This window comes from Acomys minous, assembly GCF_964271855.1.
Source record: "Acomys minous genome assembly, chromosome: 4".
Lineage (NCBI taxonomy): Eukaryota > Metazoa > Chordata > Mammalia > Rodentia > Muridae > Acomys > Acomys minous.
The window spans coordinates 121,060,532-121,087,840 of record NC_140486.1 but is presented as its reverse complement, the minus strand read 5'-3'; the positions used below and the strand labels follow the sequence as shown (position 1 = coordinate 121,087,840).

The following is a 27,309-nucleotide window of genomic DNA, read 5'->3' as shown; positions in this document are numbered from 1 at the left end:
TTTTATTGTGCATGAAGTTCAGAGGCAAATCCTGCTTCTAAGTATATGTAATTGAGCATACCAGTGTTTCTAATATAAACCCTGAAGAAAGTAGGGTGTAAGTATCTTCGTGGTTTTTTAACATTTTTATCAAAATAGGAGGCTGATGTCTGTGCTTTTTCCACTCTCTTGAAGTCATCTCTGAAAACAGTTTTCACTTGTCCCTGGGGTTTCCTTTCCTGCCTTCCACTTTCTGTATAGCACAAGGGTCTCCCCTCTTTGGCCCATGTCAAGCAACTCTCTGGCTTTTTATTAGGTTTGCCAGGTAGTAATACCAAGAGGCTGCTGATGGCAATGAGGTCCAAACAATATTGCTCCTGGTCTTTCTGTGCAGGAGGACAAGGGCTGGCTGTGTCTATAAAACCACGGTCCTATACAGTGACCAATACCACACATTCATCTACATTTGTACCTGCAGCTTATGTAAAACATCACCAAGTTATCTATCAGTCCATCAAAACAACAGCCAGCATTTATCCATCTTTATAGACTAGGAAGCTGGAGGATGAACAATTTTATTATAATTGTAAAAAAAAGAGACAAAAATTTATACGTGCTAACTTACATATAGTGAAGCATCTACTGCACAAGAGAAATTTTTCAAATTAAATTTATTCTAAAGTAGACATAAAAAGTATACACCTTTATAAATACTGCATGAGCTTTATATATATTATATATGTATATATAGTGATATGCATTTTAAATTTATTCTTCCCTTATACAATATATCTCAACAGCAGCCTTCCCTCTTCCCAGCCTCTCACCCCCCCCCAACTACTACCAGATTCCCTCTCCCTCAGATGCACTACTCCTCTGTTTCTCCTCAGAAAAAAAAACCAGGCATTCCAGGGATAGCCATGAACACAGCATAACAAATGCAGTAAGACTAGGCATGAACTCTCATATCAAGACTGCATGAAAAGGGTTCCAAGAGCAGGCAAAAGACTCACAGACACCCCCACTCCCACTGTTAGGAGTCCAACAGAAACCCCAAGCTGAACAGGCACAGCTTATGTTCAGAGGGCCTAGCACAGACCTATGTAGGCTCCATGGCCTCTGCAGTCTCTATGAGTCCTCATGAGCCTTGCTTATTTGATGCTGTGAGCTGTGTTCTCCTGGTATTCTGTACTCCTCTGGCTCTGACAATCCTTCCATCCCCTCCTCCTTAGGGTTCTTTAAGATCTGCCTAATGGTTGGCTGTGGGTCTCTGTATCTCATTCAATCCTGAAGGAAACATCTCTGATGACAATTGGGGTGTGCATTGATTCTATGAGTATTGCAGAATATCATTGGGAATCATTTCATTGGCCATTTTTTGTCAGTTGTGCTTGATTCTACCCTGGGTCTCAGAGCCATCCAGGCAGTATCAGGCATGAGCTCCTTCTTGTTGCTTAGGCCTCAAGTTAGATAGTCCTTGACTGGCCCCTCCTACACGCTCTGAGGCACCATCACCTCAGAGCATCGTGCAGGCAGAACAGGCTGTGGGTTGCAGGTTTTGTAGCTGGTTTAGTGTCCCAGTACCAACACTGGGAGACTAGCTTGGTTACGGAAGATGGCCAGTTCAGGTTCCATGACCCCAGTTGCTAGAAGTCCCCGCTAGGGACACCCTCACAGGTTCCAGGAAGTTTCCACTGTATCAGGTTTCCATATCCCCCCCCAAATGCCCATCTATTCCAGTTATTTCTCCCCATTCTCTCTCCAAGTTAAATTTATCTATTTCCTCAAGAATTTATGGATTCTTCACAGTGAAAATATTCAAATTTCTTTCTTCTTCCTTTATAAGATATGGAATACTACTCTGTAATCAACGATCTATGCAATCTATCAAACAAACCCAATAGGAACTCTGCCGGTTTGATTAGCTGAAAATGGGCTTCAGATGTAATAGAGATGGGTCAAGCTCTTTCTAGTTCATTGGGTTCTTCAGTGGCTTGGCCTCCTCATGAGGGTCTATTCTACTCATTGTAATGGTTTGTCTTTCTCCTGCTACTCTTAGACAGTCATGAGTGCTTTGCATTTTTTTTTTGAAATAAGAAACAATCACAAGTGCGTTGGGGCCAGCTCATAGCTGTTCTCCAAGCCAGCTGTGCACATTCTCCACACAATAACACACTAGAGCAGGTCGTTAGCTTGATACTGGCCATGGAGGGGATATTTATACAATAAAAACTGGCGAGCACAGCCAGTCAAGGATTATTTTTTTTCAATTTGGAAAGTTATTTAAAACATTTAACCAATACTCCACTTGAAATAACACAAGATCAGCTGTAATGCTAATGTAAACCTCATATTTAATGCCCTAACACAATTTTAACTAAACAGTGATTGTGTTCTCTTTGGGGTAAAATTTGTTTTGAATGAAAACATATCCTACCAATGTGGTCCATGTTAGACACAAGAACAAGTGTCTGCTTCTTCGCTTTCAGCTTATCCAAGGCACTGCTACATTGAAGGCGCGCTACATTTCTTTAGAAAAAATTCAGTACAGCCTGCAATTCACTCAGAGATGCTTGGGCTGCTATTGTTTAATGTGTGGTTTGAATTTTTTTCCTCATTTACAGAGTCGGGCTATGCTAGGAATATGTGACTTAAAACCTGACAGTTTTATTGAGCATCATTACCGCTGGCATTTTCACTCTGTTAATCTCACTCATCTCTAACTTCCTATGTAATAACTGGAAAAGACATTAAGGATGACATGTTTACTGTGTTGATACAGTTGATCAATCCATCCGATTATGGGGAATGCTGACTAAGGTATACTGGATGGATAATTTGAAGCCTAGCAACGGGAGTGGGAAGGAGCTACAGAATGGGCCTCTGGTTTTTATAATCTTAAGTGGCCCCTGGATCACAAACAGATGATGCAGGGATTTGGGGTTAATCGTGTGAGTATAGCTCTTAACATATCCCGTACTTCATTCAGCTAATAGAATTCTTATGGAGCTCTACTTCCCAAATATTAGTTGCGACTGGGAGAGAAAGAAAGAGAGAAAGAGAGAGAGAAAGAAAGAAAGGAAGGAAGGAAGGAAGGAAGGAAGAAAGGAAGGAAGGAAGAAAGGAGGGGGAGAGAAGAATTAGGGAAGAAGTAAGCAAACCAATTCTAATTCCTAATAATAAGAGCTAAGTGGACTGGAGAGTAGCTAAGAACTTAAGAGCTATTGCAAGGGACCCAGGTTTAATTCCCAGTGCCCACCTGGTGTTTTGCAAGCATTTGCAACTCCCTTAGATCAGCGACCCTCTCCTGACCTCTGAGGGTACCAGGCATGCACATATTGCACAGACATACATGCATGGAAAACACCCATGCACATAAAATGAAATACATACCCACCTAAAAGAAAATAATACCTACTTAAAAACTTTTAAATAATACAACCTAAGGATTGTGATGAGCCTACTTGGTGCCAGGGGCTATTCAGGGCCACTTAAGATACATTTTCTTGTTAACATAATTCCCAGTAGGATTATGAGTTATGTTACTGTATTTCCAACCTCCTTTTGCTAATCAAGGCCCCATGCAAAGGATAAGTGACATGTCCGACATCACTCAGCTGTGTGTAATTAGTCTTAGAGCTGGGTTTCAATCTCAGGCAGTCTGATTGGCGCTCCTGCTCTTGTACTAAACAGCAAATGACTGGATCTGGTTGAACTCAAATAAAACCCCGCTCTTTCTAGAACAATCAATCAGAGCCTTGCTTCTTTGCTTCTTCATTTTCTCTAAATGATACACTGGAATGAAAGAAGTATAAGGGCTACCGAAGTGCTCAGAGGTAACTTGCATATGATATAATTACTTTTAAACTATATCATCATCATCATCATCATCATCATCATCATCATCATCATCATTATTATTACTTTATTAAGCAAAAACTAAAACATGAAAAGTAAAAGAACACGACTGCATTTTGGGGAATAAAAGAGTTAAAATGCAATTTCAGCAATAGCGCATGTTTGAAATGCTCATTTGTTAAGTGTCTCATCTAGCAAATCTAATTTGGTAACAAACTCTTTCTGACAAAGCGTTATCTGGGCTTTGCCTGCTTAGATCAAGGTCCAGCATGGAGCAGCTATTGAGACCTCTCTAGCAGCTATAAATTTTCAGCAGGTGTGTGGCTTGCTGCTTCATTGGATTTGAACACAAATTTTATGTCTCCGCTTGTGTAAGAGTATGTTCATTAGCTCTGTCTTGCTAACTGAATAAATACAGAGCTACTCATCCACAGGATCACATCTGTTTGTAAGTAAGTGAGCTGTTTGAATGACCTCACACATATTGGTAAAAACAGTGATCCGTATAAAAGACTGCCCTGAGACCCTCACAGGACAGGGGATGACGGCATAGCCAACACAGGCATTTACTGCTGAAGATAAACCACTTGTTCCAGAAATCTGTGTGAGCTACATCAGTAAACATTTAAAAATAACTGAAATTATTTTCAGCTTTTAAGATACGGAACACAGGAAATGAATCTAAAACTTTAGAAAGTCCTATTATACCTAAAAACAACAACAACAAAAATGTTAATTTAGTCTTAAAGCTCAGAAAGGTACATCAATAAAGTATTATAAAATTTTTGGTTTACTTTTCCTGTCCCAATCAAATGTCACACTCAGAATTACTTAAAAAGTAAAACTTTTTAAAAAAGAAAATCGTAAAGTGTTTTTAAATGTGCTATGTGGAAGAACGTATCTTGTTCTGCCTTATGCTATTTATATTATTCTGCCCTAAACATTTTATAATTTTAATCCACCAAGCATCATGTCCCCTAATGTTCTCATATCACTTAGTTTCCAACTTTGTAACTATATGATATTGCTCTATGTCATCTCTGTTCACATCCAAACATAACAGTAGATCAACTCAATCAGCATTACCTATGGATATAGGTAGAATATTGTAGATTGCTGATTGCAGATTTGGGGAACTTTGGGATATTTGTATGGGCATCATACAGTATCTGGGGATAGGGTCCGAATGTAAAAGCAAAATTACAGATGATTTTATACACTGTCTGTAGTACACCTATATCCTGGCTGTGGCAACTCAAATCGAGCAAATGTGGTATTTTCATACTTTTGGTGTTATATAGACACTCAAAAGGTGTCGTTGGTCATTTTAGATTTAGACTGTATAATAGAAATGCTTCACTCCTCCCAGTGTACCCCTATCCTGTCCCCTAGCCATCCTCTGAATGGATTATGGTGACAGACTTCCTTTAGACATGCCTGTCTTTACAGCTAGCTGCCCCCACTTCCTCTGAACTCTCGCACTGCACCAGGAACCAGTGCCTTATCCATCGTTTTATCCCCACCGTACACAAAATCTCACCTGGCTCATGGGAGAAGAGCACTTATTTCAAGTCAGTTCAGTGAGTGAATGAATGTGCCTCAAACCACCCAAGCCACCAAATGTCTAGTATAGTCTCACATAAGTTAAGCAAACGTGGAAGCTGGAAATCTACTGTCCATTTATCTATGTGTCAGGACAACAACTAATAGTTGCTCTCTTCAGTAGAGTTCTAAGAAAGCAAAAGAACCATTAAGACTGATTCTTCAGAGAAAACTGAGAGAGCAGAAGACCAATGCTTAGCTGGGGCCAGATGGAGGCAGTGGACTGCTGTGACCCACAGCAGAACTCTGCCTTGCTGCTCAGGTGATGACGGCCATAAGCGATTTTTCCCCAGAGACTTCCTGAGAATGGTGTAGGAAGAACTACAGTTTGTGAGGAGGGACAGGGAGGGAAGTGTGATGCTCTACTGTGTTTAAGAAGCTGCTGAGGCACATACGGTCCATCCCAGGACTTGGGGAGAGGAGGCAGGAGAATCCGGACATCAGATCAACCTGTGCTTTGCTGCTTTGCAATAATAGGGAGAATTACTGTTTTCCTTAAACGCCCCACTCTTTAAGAAAATGCAAATAAATGATGTCATTTTCTCAAACATGGCTTTTGACTCTGAAGTGCAGTTTTTCAACTGTGCCTGCATGAAAGGCTGAAAGGGATGGAGCGGGATTTTACTCAGGCTTGAACTTTCTAACCAGGGCACAAAGAAACGTGGCAGGTAATGTGGAAAGACAAGCTCATTTCGTTTTAAGGACACAGCCTTCCATAGAATCTCAGGGAAGAACTGATAGATGATGAAATTTTACACGTCTCCTTGTATAAACCTCTCTTCATATAAACCCACAGTGAGATTTCTAGAAATGCACTTTGTAGTACCTCTTTCAAGATAAAGACAGCAACACGATTTTGTATCAGAGAACCTTTTCCCTTGAACTTGGTGCTTTAAAAAATGGATTCTGAAAGCTAATTCTTAGTCTTCACTGGTTTCATCTTGACCTCTAAAGAGTAGTATATTCTTTTTCAAAAGCAAACAATTTCCTTTAAGTAAAGGATTTCCAGTAATTTGTCCAGTGCACAGCCTCCCGTCATACAGAGCCTGAAGCAGTATCTTGTGATTTTTTAAAGATATGTCTTATTTTTATTTGTGTGTGTGTGTGTGTGTGTGTGTGTGTGTGTGTGTGTGCGCACGCGCGCGCGTGCATGACAGTACAGTGTGTGAGGAGGCCAGAAGAGGGTGACATATCTCCAAGAGCTAAAATGACAAGCAGTTTTGAGCCACTAAATGTAGGTGCTGGGAACTGAATTTGTGTCCTGTGGATGAGCAGTAAGCAGTCCTGACTGCGGAGCCCTCTCCACAGCCTCAGGAATATTTGTTTTGATTATGATATTTTAATAGTATGTAAGTAATTCTCAAGAAAAGTGCACAGCAAACTTGGATGCCTGTTTCCGTTCAAGGATAATGCTCTTCCTTCATAGGGGCCTCGCCTCTGCATATCTGGGTGCTTCTCACCTGGACCACCTTTCCTGCCAGAGTATAACTTAACTCCTCACTTTTTCTACTCCTCAGTCACCTCTGATGATGCTTATTCTGTGGATCTGGGCTTTCGAGTTGATATTGAAGAAAAAGGATTCTACACGGAGAACTTCCATTCCACCGCATGGGTCTTCCGGGGCGACGGTGGGAATCCTGAAGACAGCCCCAGGTGTCTTAGTAAAAAGCCAAGACCAGTCGCTGGTAAGGACTTGAAAGTTACAGAAAGATGCAATTGCCCTAGAAAACGCATAGCTAGAGCCGGGAACACTGAAGAAGAACACAGGTAGTTGACATGTGTCAGAGAACCGGGAATTACTAAAATTTTAAGACCTAATCCTTAAAAGATGATCTTGAGGATTAATATGCCAATGTGGATGGGGGAAATTCCACAAGGCCCCTACCCCTAGATGAAGCACTATAGGCAATTAATGTCTGTTATGAGAGGGAGCATCAGTCTTCTGCAGAGACTAACCCCCAATAGGCCATGTAATTCCGAATAGTTAGACCTAAACACATATATGTAACACCAGCACTAAATGGACGAATCCAGAAGATTGTAATTATAAATTTGTATGTGTATGTATATTAAAGAGGCCGTGTATTTGAGAGGGAGTTGGGAAGAATGGGGGGAAAGGAAATTGTGTAAATATAACTCATATAAAGCTCTCATGTAAAATAAAAAGAGCTATTCCTTCAGAATAGCAGTACTAAATTTGGAATAAAAGCTAATATAAGCTAGGGATTGTGGCGCACACCTGAAATCCTGCACACAGGAAGTGGATTCAGGGGTAAGGCCAGAGAAATGACTGAGGTAGTGCGGCTCTTACAGAGGCCTGGAGCTAGGCTCTCAACACCCATGTCACACCGCTCACCTCTAACTCCAGATGCAGGGGCCTTGAAAGTTTCTAGCCTCCATGGGCCCCTGAACACATTCGCATACCCTATCCAGATACACAGGTATACACACAATTAAAATGACAAAAAATAAATACCTTTTAAAAAGAATCCAAAGTCAGCATAGGCTACACAGCAAGTCTAAGCTCAGCCTGCGCTCTTTCACAAAAGAACATCAAATGTAACAAATCTTATGGTAGATTTTTTTACTAGAAGGAAATAAAAAGTCAGAGAAATTACAAGAGAGACAATGAAGCCCCAACAGTAATCTTAAAAGCATAAAAGTGTCTGCATGTAACTTTTATTCGAGTTATAGCATGAGGGAAGGACGTAGAGTGAAAGGAGCTTCGGGGCCAAGAATATTCCTAACTCACTGATGGATTCCAGCCACCAGAATGGATCTATCTCATCTTAGAAAAGCAATACACACATTTGAATGCATGAATAAAACACTGTAAGTACAGTAAAAAAAAAAAAGTAGTACTGAGTGAGTAGATTAACTCACCAGCCGTGTTACTTTACAAAATCATCCCTGGCTGCTTCTCTCCCTGATGTATACCATTATAAAACCTGGAATGAAATTATCTACATGAAAATTAAAGTGAGTTAATTTTTATCCATCTTTGCTATTTTTAATCTCTCAATTTATTTTGTGCAGAATAATAAATATATTCACATAAATGTATTTGTATATTCACATGTAAATTGCCCACAATTTAATTATTAATACACTTACCAATTAAACACGTATTTTCGACTATCTTTTTTACCTGGAATCTGCTATATAAGAATAAATAAAATACAACTACTCCTTTTATAAGTGTAAGTAAAAGTTAATATATAAAATCTTTAAAGAAAACATAATTACGTTAGTGTTTACTATGTTCCCAGTCATCAAAAAACAAGAATTTTCCTTACTGTACTATTTTTTTTTTTTGCCTTGGTAAAAGAAAACTTGGACCTATTTTCATATATACATTATGTCTATATATGAATATAATATAATCTTCTTGCACACACATATGCATGCAAGTATATGCTTATATGTATGTGTATGAAATATACTTACATTTTGCAAGTGAATATTATGAGGGTTTATTACACCAAACCTCAATCTGAAACTGTGCTTCTTTTTGTTGTTACTAAGACTTCAAGTGTTCCCTATGCTGGGATGTATATCTTCTTGACTAAGTAGCATTGAGATATCAAGAAAAAATGTAGACATTAGGAAAGTGGGCTGCAAATAAATGGACAATTTTTAAACTAAATTATGTTAATTACCTCATAATATTTCAAAGATACTTTAATGCTAATTTACATGTGTCACAATATATTTTATGAAGGCCGAACTTTATGCTTATAAAACAAAACCTAATCTTTAATTTTCTAAAAGTTCCAAGTTGGAAAATAGGCAAACAAAGGTATCTCTCCCTGTAATGTTGCATTGCTGCAGCTATCTTAAGAATATAGGGTATAAAAAAAGAGTGTAGGGTATTTCAGTGTGTGAGTTTTGTTATATTCATGAACATATTTGTCCTTCAATTGGATTTTACCAACAATATGATGCTAAGGAAGTCTTGTCTAGAGGGATAAATTACTTGACGATGTACCCACAGTCTGTGAAACAACAATGACATTCATTTGTGGCTTGTCAGCAGCTGTGTGGCACTTATAGATTATTCAGTAGACAGTGCCATGGGAAAGAAGGACCATAAATCTTAAAATATGAGAAATTGTCTTCAGGATGGGGAAGGAACTCGTTACAAACATGTTGACTGTGCCTCCCACAGGGGAGTTCTACAGTTGAGCCCACCATTTCAAGACTTTATTGAAATGTTTATTCTTCCATATGTGTTGTTGACATTCAATTTGCTTGATTGAAAAACCAAAACCACAGAAACATGACCTTGAAAGCAATAGCAATTTTAATAGTCTCATGGAATATAAAAACAAAACAACAAATGTGATTTGAATTGAATCAGTGCATAAAAATCTCCCATTAATCAAATATTTGTTGGGTAAATCAATCTGTCAAAAGCAGAAGATAGCATCAAGAGAGTAACCTAGAGGGACCAAGAAACCTTGAAAAGTAGAGATATTAGAAAATTATTGTTACAGCAGTCAGAAATGGATTTCTGCTTTTCCCTTTTCCTGATTAGCTACCAGCCTATCTCAGAGGGTTGAAATATTAACTCCCAAGTCCTTGAATTACTCAATTCTGCCTCCTAAATAATGAAATCCAATAAGACATTGTCCAATCAGTCATACCAACAGAGAATTCTCTTAATGCTTAGCAAACTTTCCCAGAGACACAGAGCATTGCAGAACACAGTACTGTGGAGCTGGCATACATGGAATACTGCCTCAGCAATATCACTATGCTTTTCCTGATAACAAAAGAAGAACAACATGTTTTCTTCAGACATTTTACAAAAGCAAGGAGGAGTCCATATGAAGATGTTATCCTTCCACCCCGCCCCGAATAGGGCCAGTTTGGGCTACGAGTGTCCAACACTTAAGCTTCAAGAGGAAATGACTCTTCTCCATCTTTTCTGCTACAATCCTATTACACAAGAAAGTGCCTGGGAGTAAAGCAGTGCACAGCAAATGTTAGTGAAGTAATGAATCCTGCCTTGGACTGCAATGAACCTGTGAAAGAGGATGGATATCCCCTTGTTTATATCAGATGCTTATCTTCCTTATCTGACCAAACAGGAGGTCACAACTGAGCATGCCTGGACAGAATGAAATATAAGGATGCACCCGAGAATATCTGAGAGAAAAATCAAGTAACTCATTCTACAAGCTCTGCAAAGTAATATAAATTTATGCTCATGATAGTTTTACAAATGTTATGAGCACCTTGTCTAAGACCATCTGTCAGTGACGGTAAGAACAAAACTCTACAGCTCTCGCCACCTTCTGGAGTCTCCTTATTCATCACTTCAATGTCTCAAGAGTTCCTAGGTGCTTTTAGTTTTGCCCATATTTTGTCTACACATAGGTGTTCTGCAAAGTGCCTTTAAATGTGGACTTTAAGATAAGGTAACTCTACAAAAAAAGAAACATCTCTGTACCTTGAACTGGAGAGAGATCTAAATCTGAGAAATAAAAAATAACATCCACAGAAGTACAAGAAGCAGCACGTTGAAAAGATGCAGCAACATGTATTACCCAGAAATTCTAATGCCCACCTACTCTTTAGGAAAGGACCTCGCTCTCTTGTCTTGCAATTGCCTAGCATAGTCACAAGTAGCTCAAGGTCCATCTAGTATTAAGAATCTACGTCTGAAGCTTGAGAAAGTTTCCAATTATACTTTATTATTATTTACTCTTTACAAGTCTCCAAGGCAAAGTGCAAATGATGTTCACAGTTTGGAATCATACGTTTTTCTCATCGCCGAGGAATAAAAACCCCAAAACAGTTCTGAACTGAGATGATTATGATCTTTGAAGCTCGACTGGGATTTCAAACCTGGGAAGTCTTCTTCATAGTGGGCATAGAGGGCCAGGTGCTTTCAGGTAGAGAAAAGTCAAGAGGGTCAGAGGATACAGTGACGTCATGGATAAGCTACATTGATTAACAAGGAGAAGCTGTGAGGAAAACACACAGACAGACACACACACACACACACACACACACACACACACACACACACACACACTACAGGGAGAATAATACAGAAAAGAAGGTGTGAAAGTAGCATGAAGAAAAAAAATTACAGAAAGAAAAGTGGATTGATAACTAGGCTACAGTAATTAAAGTTAGCTAGATGACCAACCTCTTTCAAAACCAATTACTCCTGTATTTTCCTTGTGAGCCAGGTCTCTTACTTTTCTTTGCTTCTTGTAAAACCCCAGTTTATGGACTGTGTTCCAATTTTCTTTTTTCCATGAATAATTCCGTGATAAATAGTCTAGTTTACAGATCTAAGAACCTAGAGTTTGCAAGACTTGTATATGTTTTAGCTACGTGAGACAGAGTGGTTAAGGGTGAATCCAAGGTGTGGTACTGCCTAGCAGTAGTAAGTTTTGTTTCCTTGACACGAATATTTAACAGCTCTACACTTCAATATTGTCTTCTATAAATATATAATAATATTACCAATCATCATCTGTTGTAAGGATTAAAATAGACCACACTGTATGAAAATATTACAGTGAAACCCAGAATTTTGTATAATTAATACATGCTATTACTTAGTCTTGCTTGGAACATATTTATTTGACCTGGCATGGAATCAGCTGGCAAACATGCTACTTTTAGAATTCAATGGTGTATCCTTATATACTTATAAACTTTAGCAGTGTATAGTGCTAAATGTCAACTCAAGGCAATGGATTCTTTGCTTTCCTTGTAGTTCGTGAACGAACTGTGCGACTATTCAAAGGAACTGGAGATTATCCCTGGGGATTCCGGATTCAGTTCTCCAAACCCATCGTGGTAACTGAAGTGGATACCAGTAAGTGCTCTCATCAAATGTTTAATTCATACCAAACAGTCCCCTCAACCCTATCATAATGTACAAACTAATCTTCCCTCTGCCCATCTTGTAAAGTCCACATGCACAGTAGAAACAACTTCCGAGAGTGCTTACCAAACAATCCTGAGAAGTGCTCAAGGTCGTGATGACATATTTTTTAAAGCCCAGACATTCTATATGAATGCACTGCTCTGATAAACATAAAGCTGCAGTTTGTCAATATACACAGGTTTCTGGGAGTTCTATTCACCTTGAATTACTTCCTGTATGCCTCCTCAGGTATCCTTTTAAATTTTTATTCATAATTAAAGTATTGCATCATCTCATTCTTCCCTTCAACTCCTCCCATACCCTACCCCAACTCTCTCTCTCTCTCTCTCTCTCTCTCTCTCTCTCTCTCTCTCTCTCTCTCTCTCTCTCTGTAACTCACACTCTTTAAATTAATGTTATGGCTACAAATATGTTATTAAATATATAAACATAATGCGCTGACCCCATTTTGTGTTGCTTTTCCGCATTTGTGTTTAGAACTGACCATGTGGCATTGGATAACAAATTAAGGGGCTCATTTCTGGGAAGACTGATTCTCTTTCTCAACAGTTATCAGTTGCCTATATCTCTTCATCTATGTGTGGGAATTCTCCCATCCTCTTTGTGATGTTTACTGCTGTTGAAATTGTCCAAATCTTGTTGAGGCAGCCATGTTATCATAGCTTATTTGTCATATCTAAAAGACACTCTCACAGCAGACTTCCTTACTTTCTATCCTTTCTTCTTCAGTGTTCTTTGTGCCTTGTGTGTAGGAGTTAGGTTGTACATGCATCAGTTGGACCTAGCATCCCATGAGTATCCTTATTTTAAACTTAAGAGGGGTGCCAAGAATTTGGATGTCTGTTTCATTAATGTTCATCTGTGTTTTAAAAGAAATAATTTAAATGTCTTATAATTTCAGAGTAGGAGTTGATTAATTTGAATTTATGTATAAAAAACATGTTGTATTTAATTTATGTTTATTACAGAGAACCATTCTGAGCAAAGCATTTCATATTTGTTCTCTCTATATAAAACCTTGGTATTACCATGCTCATTTAAAAATGGCTATATTGGGATCAAAGTCAGTGGGAAACTCGCCTAAGACTTTATGTCTATAAACACCAGGACTCAAGTTTTAACATTTCAAGCTATGGAAATACTTCACTGCGATATATTCCATTAAGATGCAATCAAACACCTGACCCAAAGTGGCTTAAACAACAAAGACAATGAGCTGACTCACAAAGCTAAAGGTTATGAGCCAGTGCACATGTCTGTTTCAGTGATGTCGTCATTTCATCAGAAGCATGATTTGATTCCTTCTTTTCATTGCTGTTGAAAGCTTCTACTTGGACCTAAAGAATCTCAACATCTCTGGCTTTTCTGTCACAAAGTACAGAGTCAGAAAAAGAGGACAAGAATGCCACCTCAAATAGCCTTTTGGGGACCAAACTGAACTGGTTCAGTTAGGTCAAATGAGGTTGTTCAATTGAATTATCAGAAATCCAAGTCTTCCACAGACCAGAAGACAGAGGGATGCCCTCCACCTTGCACAAGTTTCCACAAGATAGAAAACAGAGAGGGATGGTCTTGTGAAATATAAGTTCCAGTTCAGGACATACTGACACTGTGGCACTCTTTACCCAATGAGTTGTCAGTAACAGTCGCAGAAGCATCATCACACAGTTTGTTCTAAATGAGGTTTTGCCTCTTCTTGATATACTAGTACTTGGCATATAATCATTTTCTTTTTGAAACAGCAATCACATCCCAGGAATCATGGTATATCCCATTAGCCCTAGAACTCTGGACAGTGAGGTAGAAAAACTTGGAGTTCAAGGCTAACTCAGGCTACATATTGACCCATGATTCAAACAAACAAAAATCCTACTATCACATGATTACCTTTGAATCTTCCTTAACCAGATAATGACAGTTTATTTTCAACTGTTAGGGACAGAAAGCACAGTAAGCGTCACATCACCTGTTCCTTGAGACACAGATGGTTAATCTCGTCCCTAATGTAGAAAAGCTTATATCATTAGCATAGTAACATCCATTTATTATAAAATAACTTTCCTTTATAGTCTTCACCCACCTTACTTTACCAACATATTTTCCCTCTCTGAGGTTGAAAATGAATCCTAACTTTTATCTTCTTTCTGTTTTGCAATTAAAACCCAGATCAAACTCATAACCACAGAACTACAAAGCAATCTAATATAGTCATCTAAATTTCAGAATTCCTTTCTAGCTTCCTTTTTTTTCCCCCCCAGCCTGAGATCGTCTCAGGCATCAAGCCTATGCTTGCTACTTGATTGTTCCGTATTTCAATATTGCATCTGTTGACACCTGTAATTGGTACTTTCTCCTCTTGTCTCCTCCAGTTAAAAGGCAATATTTCTACCTGTGGTTTTATTTTTCGCTCCCCCTTCTCATAATTTACAAAATATTGATAAGTAAATAATAGAGGAAAACTTTAAGGTAACAAACGGAATTCCTTTTACCTATATCTCACTACCATCTGAGAATAGACTAAAATCGACATCCAGTTGCTGTGCCTGAAAAGAGGACAAGGGTGAGGTAGCAGAGAAGTTTCAGGCCATGATGCAAGCCCAAAGCTGAGAGAGGAAAAGGAAGCAGGAAGGGATTAGAGGCCTCTAAACTTAAGGTAATACTAACACTTTCTGAAAGAGGCAAATAGTAATCAAATATTGGCCAGAACTAAGCATTCACTGGGGAGACCAGCGTTGGTTTTCCATAGCCTGATTCTGTCCATCCTTTCAAGTTCTTTTACTATCTGAAGCATCCATACAGAGCATGGCCTAGGTGAGGATTGTGAGGGGTCCTAGGAATTTGAATGAGGTCAATTAAAATGTAAGGGACTAAGTTGTTTGGCAGGCTGTGAAATGGTCATTGCACCCCTTTCCAGGGTTTACAGTGAGAGAGAGCAACAAGTTGAAGCTCAAGATACACAGATTGTGTAGTTTGCTGGGGAAAAAAAGGAGTATAAGTGACTTGAATGTTGCAGAACTCACTTCTTAGTATCACTTTCTGCATTAGCTACTATTACTTTGCTGTGGCAGAATGTCAGACAAAAGCAAAAGAAAGAGTTTTTTCTAGCTGCTGGAGTGCTGGCATAGAGATCCTTCTGGCAGGGAAGGCATGGTACAGCCAGGGAATCAGGAAAACAATGGTGCAGATTATGGTGTCAGGGAAGGCCTGAGAGTGGCCATAGTGGCAGGGAAGGCCTGAGAGTGGCCATGGTGTCAGGGAAGGCCTGAGAGTGGCCATAGTGGCAGGGAAGGCCTGAGAGTGGCCATGGAGACAGGGAAGGCTTGAGAGTGGCCGTGGTGGCAGGGAAGGCCTACTGATACAGGCTGTGATGGCTGTTCTTGGTTGTCAACTTCCCTACTTCTGGAAATAGCTAAAACTACAATGGCTGGGAATACAAATGAAAGATTTTTCTTACTTAAATCATTTGAAGTAGAAAGACCGATTTTTAACCCAAAACAGATCTTTAGAGGTGGGAAGACCCATCTTTAATCTGGGCCACAATTACTTCTGGCACCTATATAAAACGATATGGAAAAAAGAAGCTTGCCCTTTTTGCCTGCTTGCTCTTCTGGCAAGTCTATTTTTTCCACTGGTTCTAGAGTCTATCTTCTTTGGGATTCTGGTATACAGTAATGACCAGTTTAGACATCCAGCCTCCTGGACTGAACAACTACTGGATTCTTGGAACTTCCACTAGTAGACAGTCATTATTGGACTAACTAGATCATAACCTGTAAGTCATTCTATTAAGTCGACTTGATAGATAGACTATGTGTGTGATATTTATCATAAAATATATATGATAGAGATATAGATAGATTGATAGATGGTATAAATAATAGAGGTTGAGAGAGATGATAGATATATAGATATACAGAATCATTCTATAAGTTTGATTGGTCTTAAGAATGTTGACTAATACAGATTTTGGTATCAGGAATAGTTCTAGAGCAATAGAAGTATAAGGATGAATTTTTAAAGCATCTTCAATAGACTTTCCAATTTGCTATGACCTAGACCTACAGTTCCAAACCCTCTCCAGTTACTGAAGCCTCTCCTAGAAGTTCAGAGAGTATTAAAAGCCCATGGTGTGAATGGTTTTACAAGCCTAAAGAGGAAAATACATTTGATTATCCTAATTCACCAATTGTAAGAGACAACAGATTTGGTGACTTTGTGCATTAAACTTTTGACAATTTGTGGAAATACAAAGAAAATGATGATAATGGTTGGTTGTTCTTAGCATCTCTGGATAAATTGATGAGGAAAAGAATGAGCTCCATGTTACAAATTAAACAACTTCTAGCATCTCAGAATACAGTGAAGAAGAACAGTTAGTTTAGTGATAAAACTGACCAGCTCCCATGGTACATAAACAGTCTAAAGTTTTGCTCTGGAAGAGAAGCTTTTCTCCAGTGATGACAAAGCTCAAGTTCTGGAAAAAATCAAACTGAAGCCCTCATTGTATGTTTAGCTAAAGTATAGAAAAATTTAATCCCAGCCTTCAAATGTGTTAGAGATTAATGTAAAGTCATTAGCTGGTTAAAAAAGAAAAAGAAAAAGAAAAAACAGCATCATGTAACTTAGACGTGTTGGGGGACCCCTCTGAAGCTTAGAGTTTTGAACCCTCAGATTCTCAAGGGTTTAATTCACTTGAAGTAGCCTTTCCGGAAAAAGATACACTGAGCAGAAGATGTGATGATGTGGTGATGGGTCACCACCCCCTAATATATTATTGTATTTTCCGCCTTTGACTGAGAAAATTAATACCCATTGTTTGCTAAACCAACAGTGACTTTCTCTGAAGGAGATGCGAGGCAAAGAGATATTGATGTCCTTTGGGACCACCAATAGTTGCTTCTAGACCTATAATCAGAGAAGGCAAAGCAGACTCCTAGAGGGGAGATAGACAGTGTAGTCCATGAGGAGGCACACAGTGGCACCATAAGAGCTTAATGAGTTGATGAGCATAAGTGCTAATTCACTTAAGCAGAAGTCTAGAGAATATATTTGGAAATGGATTTTAAGGCTGTAGGATGATAATGGAGGGAACATAAAACTGGATCCGGGTGGGCTAGGTTTATAAATGTGGACCCACAGAATAGAGAATCTAAGTTTAATATGGAAGTTCATACAGTCAAAAAAAAATGTTTGAATGGTTGGTTGAAGTATTTGTCAAAAGATGGCCTCCTGGAAAGAACTTGGAGCTGCCTGCTATATCTTGGCTTAATGTTGATGAAGGGATTTTAAGGCTCCTGGACATTGCAATATTAGAGTTGGTATGCTGGGTAATACCTAATTCTCTACAATGAGAAGGCCCAGAAGACATGCCCTTCACTAATTCTATAAAATACAAATGATGAGAGGGCACCAGCACATTCGAAAAGCTGTGGTGTCTTCCTTTTCCTTGTTCCAGATCTTAGGGTTTGAAGACACCTGCTGCTCAGTTAGATGATTTAAATGCAGTGGGTTTAATTGGGCCCAGAAGTAGCAAGGGACAGGTGGCACCACTAAATCATCAAAGCCAAAGTGAGTGTAGCTATCATAAAAGGTCATTATGAACAAAGCAAAGTCCATAATGGCCTGAACCTTAATGAACATCACAGGGAAAGTGAATTTTATGGTAGGCTGACTCATATGGACCTTTGGTACTAGCTAATCAAACATGGTGTTTCCAGGCATAAAATAGATAAGACGCCTACTGTATTTTTGTTTGATCTGTATAAGTGGAAAATTTCTCAAACAATTTGGAAGAAAGGCTACATTGGACAGTGTTAAGAAGGGAATCTCAGTCTGTGAGCCAATTTCCAGATATAAGGCAATTACAGACCCAGAAACCCAAGAATACAGGGATGGCCAGGTTTCTAAGGCTGGACCTTGACAATGTAACTAAGAGTTTTACTGTTAGCTTTTCTCTAGTGCTTCCCAGAGAGATCTGTGGCTTTTTACAAGGGTAACTGTACACTGTGGAGAAGGAAAACAATAAGGTTTGCCAGGTTATATTGGATACTGGATTTTAATTGATGCTGAATCTGGGAGACCTCAAGAAATATTGTGGCCCTCCAATGAAGTAGAGGCTTATGGAGTTCTGGTGACTAAAAAAGTTTTGACTGAAGCCCAAACAACAGTAGATCCAGTGGGTCCACAAACTTACCCTGTAGTTATTTCCCCATTTCCAGAATGTATAATTGGGATAGATATACTTGGAATTGATAGAACTCTTATATTGGTTTCTTGACCTGTAGAGAGAGGGTTATTGTGTTTGGAAAGGCTAAAGGGATGTCTTTAGAGTTGCCTCTGCTAAAGAAACTAATGAATCAAAAACAGTATCCCATCTCTGGAGGAACTGCAGAAGATAGTGCCAACATGGAGACCTTGAAAGATGGAGGAATAGTGGTTTCCACCACATTTTCATTTAATTCTCCTATCTGGTCCTAGCAGAAGATAGATGGATCTTGGAAAATGACAGACAACTATTAGAAACTCAATAAGTTAGTGACCCCAGTTGCAGCTGCTGTACCAGATGTGGTATCCTTACTTGAGAAGACTAACACATCTCCTGGTACATGATATATAGCTATTGATCTAGCAAATATCCTTTCCTTGGAACCTGTCCATAAGGACCACCAGAAGCAATTTGCTTTCAGTTGGCAAGGCCAGAGTAACTTTCACAGTTTTGCCTCAAGGATATATTAACTCCCTGGCCTCTGTCATAACTTAGTTCAAAGAGATCTTAATCATCCTGATCATCATTGTGATATTTTGTGGAACAAAAGATCACAGGTATAAACACTCTTGTAGAAGGAATTTAATCTAGCAAAATGGCTACTCTGACTAGAATACAGACCTGCTCTTAGTACACACCTTTAATCCCAAACAGTGAAGGTAAAGTGAACTAGTAGAATAAAGCAGGCAGATTAGAGTTCATTCCTGAGTTCTGCAGAGGCAGTTGAAGCCAGAGAGCAGCACAGAGAGATAGAGAAAGGAGCCAGTTTTACTAGGAGGATTTTATAGAGACAGGTTGTAGAGAGAACATGCTAGACACAAGCAAAGACAGATGAGCCAGAGTACAAGAAGGAGCCAGAAGATAAGAACAGATTTCTAGAGTTAGTTTGAGGCCAAGTAGAGCAAAAAGTCAGAAGCTGAGAGAAGCCAGATTGAATCAGTCAGCTTGGAGAGGAGTTATGAGCCAGAACAGCTAAGTTGAACCAGCCAGCCAGAGTTCAGAAAGAACAAAAAACGGTAAGCTTATTAATTAGTATGTCTCAGAGGCTATAAAAATTCTAGACCTAGATTAGATTGTATGGAGGCTAGAAGCTTCCAGGACTAGGCTTAGGTTAACAGATGGGGGCAGTAAGCCTTAGAGGCACAACTACATTAGGCGAATAAAGATACTTTTACACACTTTGGTAACTTGTTGATAAGACATATGTATATCAGAGAAATCCAGCCAAGAATCAAAGGTCTTCTGCCTCAGTGAATTTTTTAAAGCTCTGGGGGTGTGGACATGCATGGATATTCCTTCTAGGGTGAAGGATAACTATTGCACATGGCCCATCCCACCACCAAGAATGAAGCACAACACTTTGTGAGCCTATTTGGGTTCTGGAGACAGCACATTTTTCATCTCTGGGTTGTGTTACTCTGTCCCATATACCAAGTTCCTTGAAAAGATGCTAGTCCTGAGTGGAACACAGAACAACAAAAGGCTCTTCAATGGGTCCAGGCTGCTCTATAGTTGCTCTACTACTTGGACCATGTGACCCAGCAGACCCAATGGTACTTGAAGTAGCAGTGGCAGATAGGGATGCTGTTGGGAACCTTTGGCAGGCCCTATGGATGAGACACAGACAAGACATTTGGAATTTTGGAGAAAGGCTCCACCATCACCTTCAGACAACTATTTTCCTTTTGAGAGAGAACTCTCAGCCTGCTAGCTATTGAGCCTTAGTGGAAATTGATCATTTGACAATGAGCCACCAAGTTAGTAATCAACATGAGCTGCCTGTCATAACCTGGGTGTTGTCTGGCCCACCAAGTCATAAAGTAGTATGGGCACATAAGCAATCAATTATCAAATGGAATTACTGTATATGTGAATGAGCCTGAGCACATCCTGAAAGCATAAACAAATTACATGAAAAAGTTGCCCAAATGCCTATAGTTTCCACTCCTGTTACAATGCCATCTGTAGCCGAGCATGCACATATAACTGTATTGGGTGCTCTCTATGACCTAGTGACTGAGGGAAAAATGATGAGAGCCAGGTTTATTTATGATTCTGCACATTAGGCAGGCTTTATCTAGAAGTGGACAGCTGCAAAATTACAACTCCTTTCTGGGAAAACCCTGAGAGACGGCAGCAAATGGAAATTTCACAGTGGGCAGACCATTGGGCAGTTCATATGATCATACATTTTGTTTGAAAGGAAAAATGGCCAGATGTATGACTGTCCACTGATTCATTGTCTGTAGCCAATAGACAGGGACTTGGAAAGAGCATGATTGGGAAATTGGTGAGAAAGACATCTGGAAAAGGAGTATGTAGATAGATCTGAGCTCTCCAAAGGATGTGAGGATAACTTGTGTCCCATATAAGTGCTCATTAAAATGTGACTTCAGCAGAAAAGGAGTTAAGTATTCAAGTAGATAGATGACATGTTCTGTGGACAGTCAGACTCTTTTCCCAGGCTTCCCTGTCACTGCCCAGCCCAACGAGGCCATGAACAAAGTGGCATTGTGGCAGAGGTTGAGGTTATGCATGGGCTCAACAAAATATACTGCCACCGCCAAAGTTAACATGGCCGCAGCTGCTGCTGAGTGACAGATATGTCCACATCAGAGAACAAAATTGAACCTCAGATATGGCACAGGTAACCAGCCAGTGACCTGGTGGTAGGATGACCATTTCCTTCATGGATATGACAACATTTTTTCCTTACTGGAGTAGGTGTTTATTCTGGTTATGGATTTGTCTTTCATGAATGTAATGCTTATGCCAAAACTACCATCTGTGGACCTACAGAATGCCTTATCCACCACCACGGTATTTTACACAGTATTGCTTCTGACCAAGGAACTTACTGCATAGTCAGAAAAGTTGGACAGTGGGACCGTGATCATGGAGTCCATTTGTCCTACTCTGTTGCCCCACTATCCTGAAGCAGATGACCCAATATAGAGATGAAATGGCTTTTACAGACACAATCACAGAGCCAGTTTGGTGGCAGCAGCTTGGAGGGTGGCGGCAGGGTTCTCCAGAAGGTGGCATATGCTTTGAATCAGCATCCATTTTATGGTACAGTTTTTCCCACAGCCAGAAACCACTGGTCCAGGAATCGAGGGGTAGAAAAGTGAACAGTTCCACTCACTATTGCTCCTGGTGAGCCACTAGGAAGAATTTCGCTTTCTATCCCTGTGACCTTAAGCTCTGCTAGCCTAGAACTTTTAGTTCCAGATGGGAAAGCACTTCTGCCAGGAGACACAACAAACATCCCATTGAACTGGCAGCTCAGACTTCCCACTTGCCACTTTGGGCTTCTGATGCCCTTGAGCCAACAGGCTGAGAAAAGAATAGTAGTATTGGTGGAGGGAAGCAATGATTGATCCTGATCACTGGGACAGAATTGGATTTCTTCTTCATAATGGAGGTAAGAAAGGTTATTACTGGGTACAGGAGATCGTTTAGGGCATCTTTTTGTATCATCTTGTCCTGTGATTAAAGACAATGAGAAACTACAACAGCCTCATCCAGAAAAGATGACAGTGTGCACGGATCCTTCAGGTCACTCCTCCAGAAAAAGAACCAAGACTGTTGAAATGCTTGCCGAGGGTGGTGGAAACACAGAGTGGGTAGTAGAAGAGAGTTTATAAACACCAGATGGACATATGACCAGTTGAAAAGGGAAGGTTATAATTGACATGAGTGCTTATATCATATTTTGTTGAGAAGGTGTTTTGCACAGATATTTATGTTTTCTATCCTCAAATCTTTTTTTTTTAATGATTTATTTATTTAAATTGTTCTGCTACTTGGAAAGAAAAAAATTTTAGACATATATTATTACAAATTATTTTAAATATTTACTTATTTATATGTATGTGCCTATGTCTGTGTGAGCATATGTACATGCATGTGTGCTGGTGCAGGCTTGTGTACAATACACAGGCCAGAATAAGGCGTGGGTGTCCTTGTCTATCGTCTTGGCCCATTTGTTTCTTGCAGAACCCGAGGTTCACATTTTCTTGGGTAGGATGAAGCCAGCCAGCTTCAGAGATCCTTATTTTTCTACCCCCATTGGAACTGGAGTTACAGGCATATGCAGGATGCCAGGCTTGTTGTGAGGGTGTTGGGGTCTGGACTCTGCTTCTCACGACTGTGTGAGTTTTATAAACGTTGCATTCATAGTGCTTTGGATAGAACACAAGCTAGATGACTGAACCTACTCCTTAACTCAAGGCCTTAATTGTTACTCGTAATGAAGGTTATGTCTAAGTCATTACTATAGAATTTAGTATACAGATACAAAACATGGGCATGGCAAAAACTTGTCAGATTTTAGTTAGGTGGCAGGGAAGGCAAGATACAGGCCATGGTGGCTGGGAAGTCATGACATAGGTTATGGTGACAGGGAAGTCATGATATAGATCATGGTAGCAGGGAAGTCATGATACAGGTTATGGTGACAGGGAAGTCATGATACAGGACATGGTGGCAAGGAAGTCATGATACAGGTTATGGTAGCAAGGAAGGTATGATACAGGGTGTGGTGGCAGGGAAGGTATGATACAGGGTGTGGTGGCAGGGAAGGCATTATAGAGGCCATAGTGATAGAAATGGCCATGATACAAACCACAATAGCAGGGAAGGCATGATACAGACAGAAGTGGCTGGGAAGGTGTGACAATGGCCATTGTGACAGAAATATGAGACTAGGGCTCCTCATTTCTGGGCAGAAAAGGAAACAATGAGAGATGACAGTTGGTGCTTAGTTGTGCCTCTCTTCTCTCTGTCTCTCTCTCTCTCTCTCTCTCTCTCTCTCTCTCTCTCTCTCTCTCTCTCTTCTCTCTCTCTCTCTCTCTCCTCTCTCTCTCTCTCTCTCTCTCTCTCTCTTTCTCTCTCTCCTCTCCTCTCCTCTCCTCTCTCTTCTCCTTTCTATTCAATAGAAGACCCAAACCAATGGACAGACTATTACCACATACATTTCATCTAAAGCCCAGAGGTGCATCTCCAATCATGAAAATCCACCATCACAGAGTTCATTTCTGATATCTTTTTAACTATTCAGTTGCGATGGTTAACTGTATCTTTGTCATTCTAATACAAAACAAATGATAGCAGTATGCTCTGCGGGGGAACTTTTAATTTAGTGGGCCCTGGGGTGTTTTGCAATAAGAAAACTGAAGTGTCTTTTCTGTCACAGAGATGCTACAATACATAGTTAACCTAGGATTTTATTCAACACAAGAAAGTGCCACCCTGGCAGGGATTCACGGAGCTTTTGAGTGTCCTTCTCTCATTTTTCCTTAAATGCGTTTCTCAGTGCTGAGAATCCCTCTGAAATCCATTGTCGACTCAAATCTACTAAATGAGGGGTTGAGGGACTTTAAAATTACACATATTTTCAGCCCTTCTGAGAATCTTATTCATACTACAAAACATTGTTCTGAATGCAGTAGAGAGAGGCTTAATTACACACTAAAGATAAAGAAGATAAAGAGAAGAGACCTGTAGGTGGCGTGGAAATGATCATCCATAAGTATACAGAGTGTGAGCTTGCTTGGCACTTACACAACTAATTGCCCACACCCGGCTGGCATCTGCATGCGGGGCTTCTGTGAAAGCCGGAGTGCCTGTGAGATCTGTTGGCGTAAACAAAAGAAACAGATGTTTCAACTTTGGTAGCAAGCAGACTCGGGAAGAAAACTATACATTTAAGGCTGGGTATGCAAGGGAGGAAATGGTGAACAAAGCCTGTCTTTTTGAAGCTCCAGAATTTAAAATGCTACTGGTAGAGCACAAACTTCAAAGGGAAAAGTACGTGCTCTTTTTTAAGTAGAAGATTTTTTTTTTTTAGATTCCTCATTACATGTAAATATTCATGAAAGCGTGAGGTAAGTTCTTATTTAGCTTTTTCTAATACACTTAGAAGTATATCTATTTGGAGGGGGCTGCAATTTAAGAAAATCATAGTCCTGTTTTCCTACTACCTCATACCTTCCTTAGCAAATTTTGTTGACTACTTCTGTACCAAGACAAGCCTCAAACAGGGCAAGCCTTGGTGAGGTGTATTATCAAGTCACCTTGAACTACCTTTCTCTTCCGTGAAGCCCTTGACCTGTGACTGCAGGATCATTAGTGGATAGAGCGGATCTTGTAAGATGCTTGACAGTCCACAGTACCACAGCCAGGACCCACTATTTACAATTAACCAGATAGTTTAGTCTTATAATCAAGTTTAGTTGGTTAGGGGATAAGATCTTTTTAGATCAAGATAAAGGGTGTAAGTTATTACAGATGAGATAGAATAGATATTGATTTTCATTCAGAAATTTAGATCCAACAAGAGAGGAAAGATGTTTACTTCAAGTATGACAAAAACAAATAGCCAAATCCCTATGAATGTAACATTTATATAACTCATGATTGTCTCATGGTTTTCCCTATTGTATGTAGTTTGTTTTATTTGTGTGTAATAAAATAAATGTATATATTTTTTTAAAAGCAGTTCTAAGAACCAGCCATAAGAGTGGGGATATAATAGCCAATTGACATCTCATTCTTTATGTGGGAAGCAGGGAGCAGGGAACTCTGGTGCCCGCTATTTTATCACTGCCCCTTGGCAGAGAGGCCCTGTGGGAACACAGAGGAAGGGGATGCAGGCTATCCAGATGAGACCTCCTAGGCTGTGGTCAGATAGGAGGACCCCACCTGTCAGAGGTCTAGGGGAAGGTAATAGGGCAGAAGAGAAAGGGAGGGTGGGAACAGGAAAATAAGAGTAGGGCAAAAGGATTACAGTTGGCATGTAATGTGCATAAATTATAATTTTAAAACTTGGAAAAAACAACAGTGGGGATCCAGAATAGTCCCCTACCAGAAATGGCTACACTTGGTATCACAACCAATAATAAGCACAATTTAAAATGTATATAGATATTACCTGATGAAGATAAACAAATAATCAATAAACTAATAGCATTCAGCATCAGCACTCATCAGAGGAAGGAAAAGCACAGACTTACTAATTTTGCTCACAAGAATGCTTACAATCAAAGGCCAGATAATGACTACTGCCAAGAATAGAAAGGATTCAGAACACCAATGCAAAGCTACAGTTAGAACATCAAATTGTTTAACCAAAATAGAACCCTCGTCATAGTGATAGAGCCTTTAAAAATTATTTTAAAGCAAATTTTACTTAGAAAACCTACTATTAACTGTGCACTTCGTTTTAGGTTCTGTAGTGTTTATTGACCTACCTAGTGAATCATTTAACATATTGATTAGTACAAATGATCCAATTCCTTCTACTTCCCTTGTTCTCCTGAAAGGAGTCCTCATTTTTTCTTAATGTATTGAACAAACTAAGATTAATTATGACATTACTATAGTTGCTTTTATGGCCTTAATATAGAACTGTTGATATCCTCCTCACCTTGAGTTTTTTTTCCTTCTGTCTTCTCTGTCTTATGCTTCTCTCTGTCTCTCTCTGTCTCTGTCTCTCTCTGTCTCTCTGTCTCTGTCTGTCTGTCTGTCTGTCTGTCTGTCTGTCTGTCTCTCTCTCTCTCTCTCTCTCTCTCTCTCTCTCTCTCTCTTTCTCTCTCTCTCTCTCTGTCTATCTGTCTCTCTGTCTCTCTGTCTCTGTCTCTCTCTCCCTGTCTCTCTCCCCTCTCTGTGTATCCATATGTGTCCATGTGTATGTATGTGTAGGTGTAATTGCACAAGCACATATGTGTTAATGAGTGTAGAAGCCAGAGTCAACATCACACACCTTCTTTCTTTGCTTTCCACTTTACTTTTTGAGACAAGTCTCTCACTAAACCTTGAGTTCAGCAGTTTGGACAGACATACTGACTGGAAGCCCCTGGGATCCTTCTAGTTTCTCTGTTCCTGACACTGAGATTACTCTTGTCCACTGCCATGCCTAGCTTTTTCCACAGATGCTGGGCATCCAACCTCAGCTCTGCATGCTGTGCTTTACAGGCTAAGCCCTGTCTTCATTGTGGTCTCTATTGACTTTGGGTCCAGCCCCCTTCTCTCTCTTACTAATACTGATTGTTTTTAAATTGTCTCTCTTCAGTGCTCTGTATTTCTCTCCCCTACGTTGTCTGAATTATGAATCTACTTCTTGGTTCTACCTTAATACCTATGCTTCAAATCCTCTCTCATTCTATGCTGAGGCCTAGGCCCCACTCACGCTGAATAAGCATGCTACCACTGAGCTTTCCCATCCATCCCCAAATATATTTTTCACTCATCCCAAAGAACATTTTAAATTATATGCCCCATAGTTCTTAGTGTATCTAAAATCAAACACACATTTAACCAATGTTTTAAAATTTCCTTCCATATATCAGAACTGATTCTGGGTATAGAAAATACCATGATAAAAAAACTGAAAAGTTTTACTTGCTGGTGAGATGTTTATGGGTCACTGAGGCTAGACAGACAGGTACCCACATGAGTGCAGCAAAGCATTCCAGGTCATGTGACAGACTGTTGCATCCACTAATCTCTAACATCATGTTACAGGCTTGTATAAATTCTACTAATAATATCCACGCCAATCTGTTTAACTTACCCTATCTCTATTCTAAATTAATCGTCCTAAAGCCTGAAGTATAAAACGTGTACAAGGTTTGCAATATTTAATATCTCCCTAAAGTCAGAGGATCCCATACATACAAAGGCTGCATCT

The 27,309-nt window shown here is 39.6% G+C and overlaps 1 protein-coding gene across 1 annotated transcript in view; it reads left to right on the top strand.

The window, feature by feature from the left end:
- LOC311596048 (uncharacterized protein) overlaps window positions 1-27,309 on the top strand; it is a 104,178-nt gene that overhangs the window by 14,496 nt on the left and 62,373 nt on the right. Inside the window, exons 4-5 of the mRNA XM_084779245.1 lie at window positions 6,957-7,124; window positions 12,179-12,280. Coding sequence (XP_084635371.1) covers window positions 6,957-7,124; window positions 12,179-12,280 — 270 coding nt within the window. The remainder of the gene's footprint in view (window positions 1-6,956; window positions 7,125-12,178; window positions 12,281-27,309) is intronic.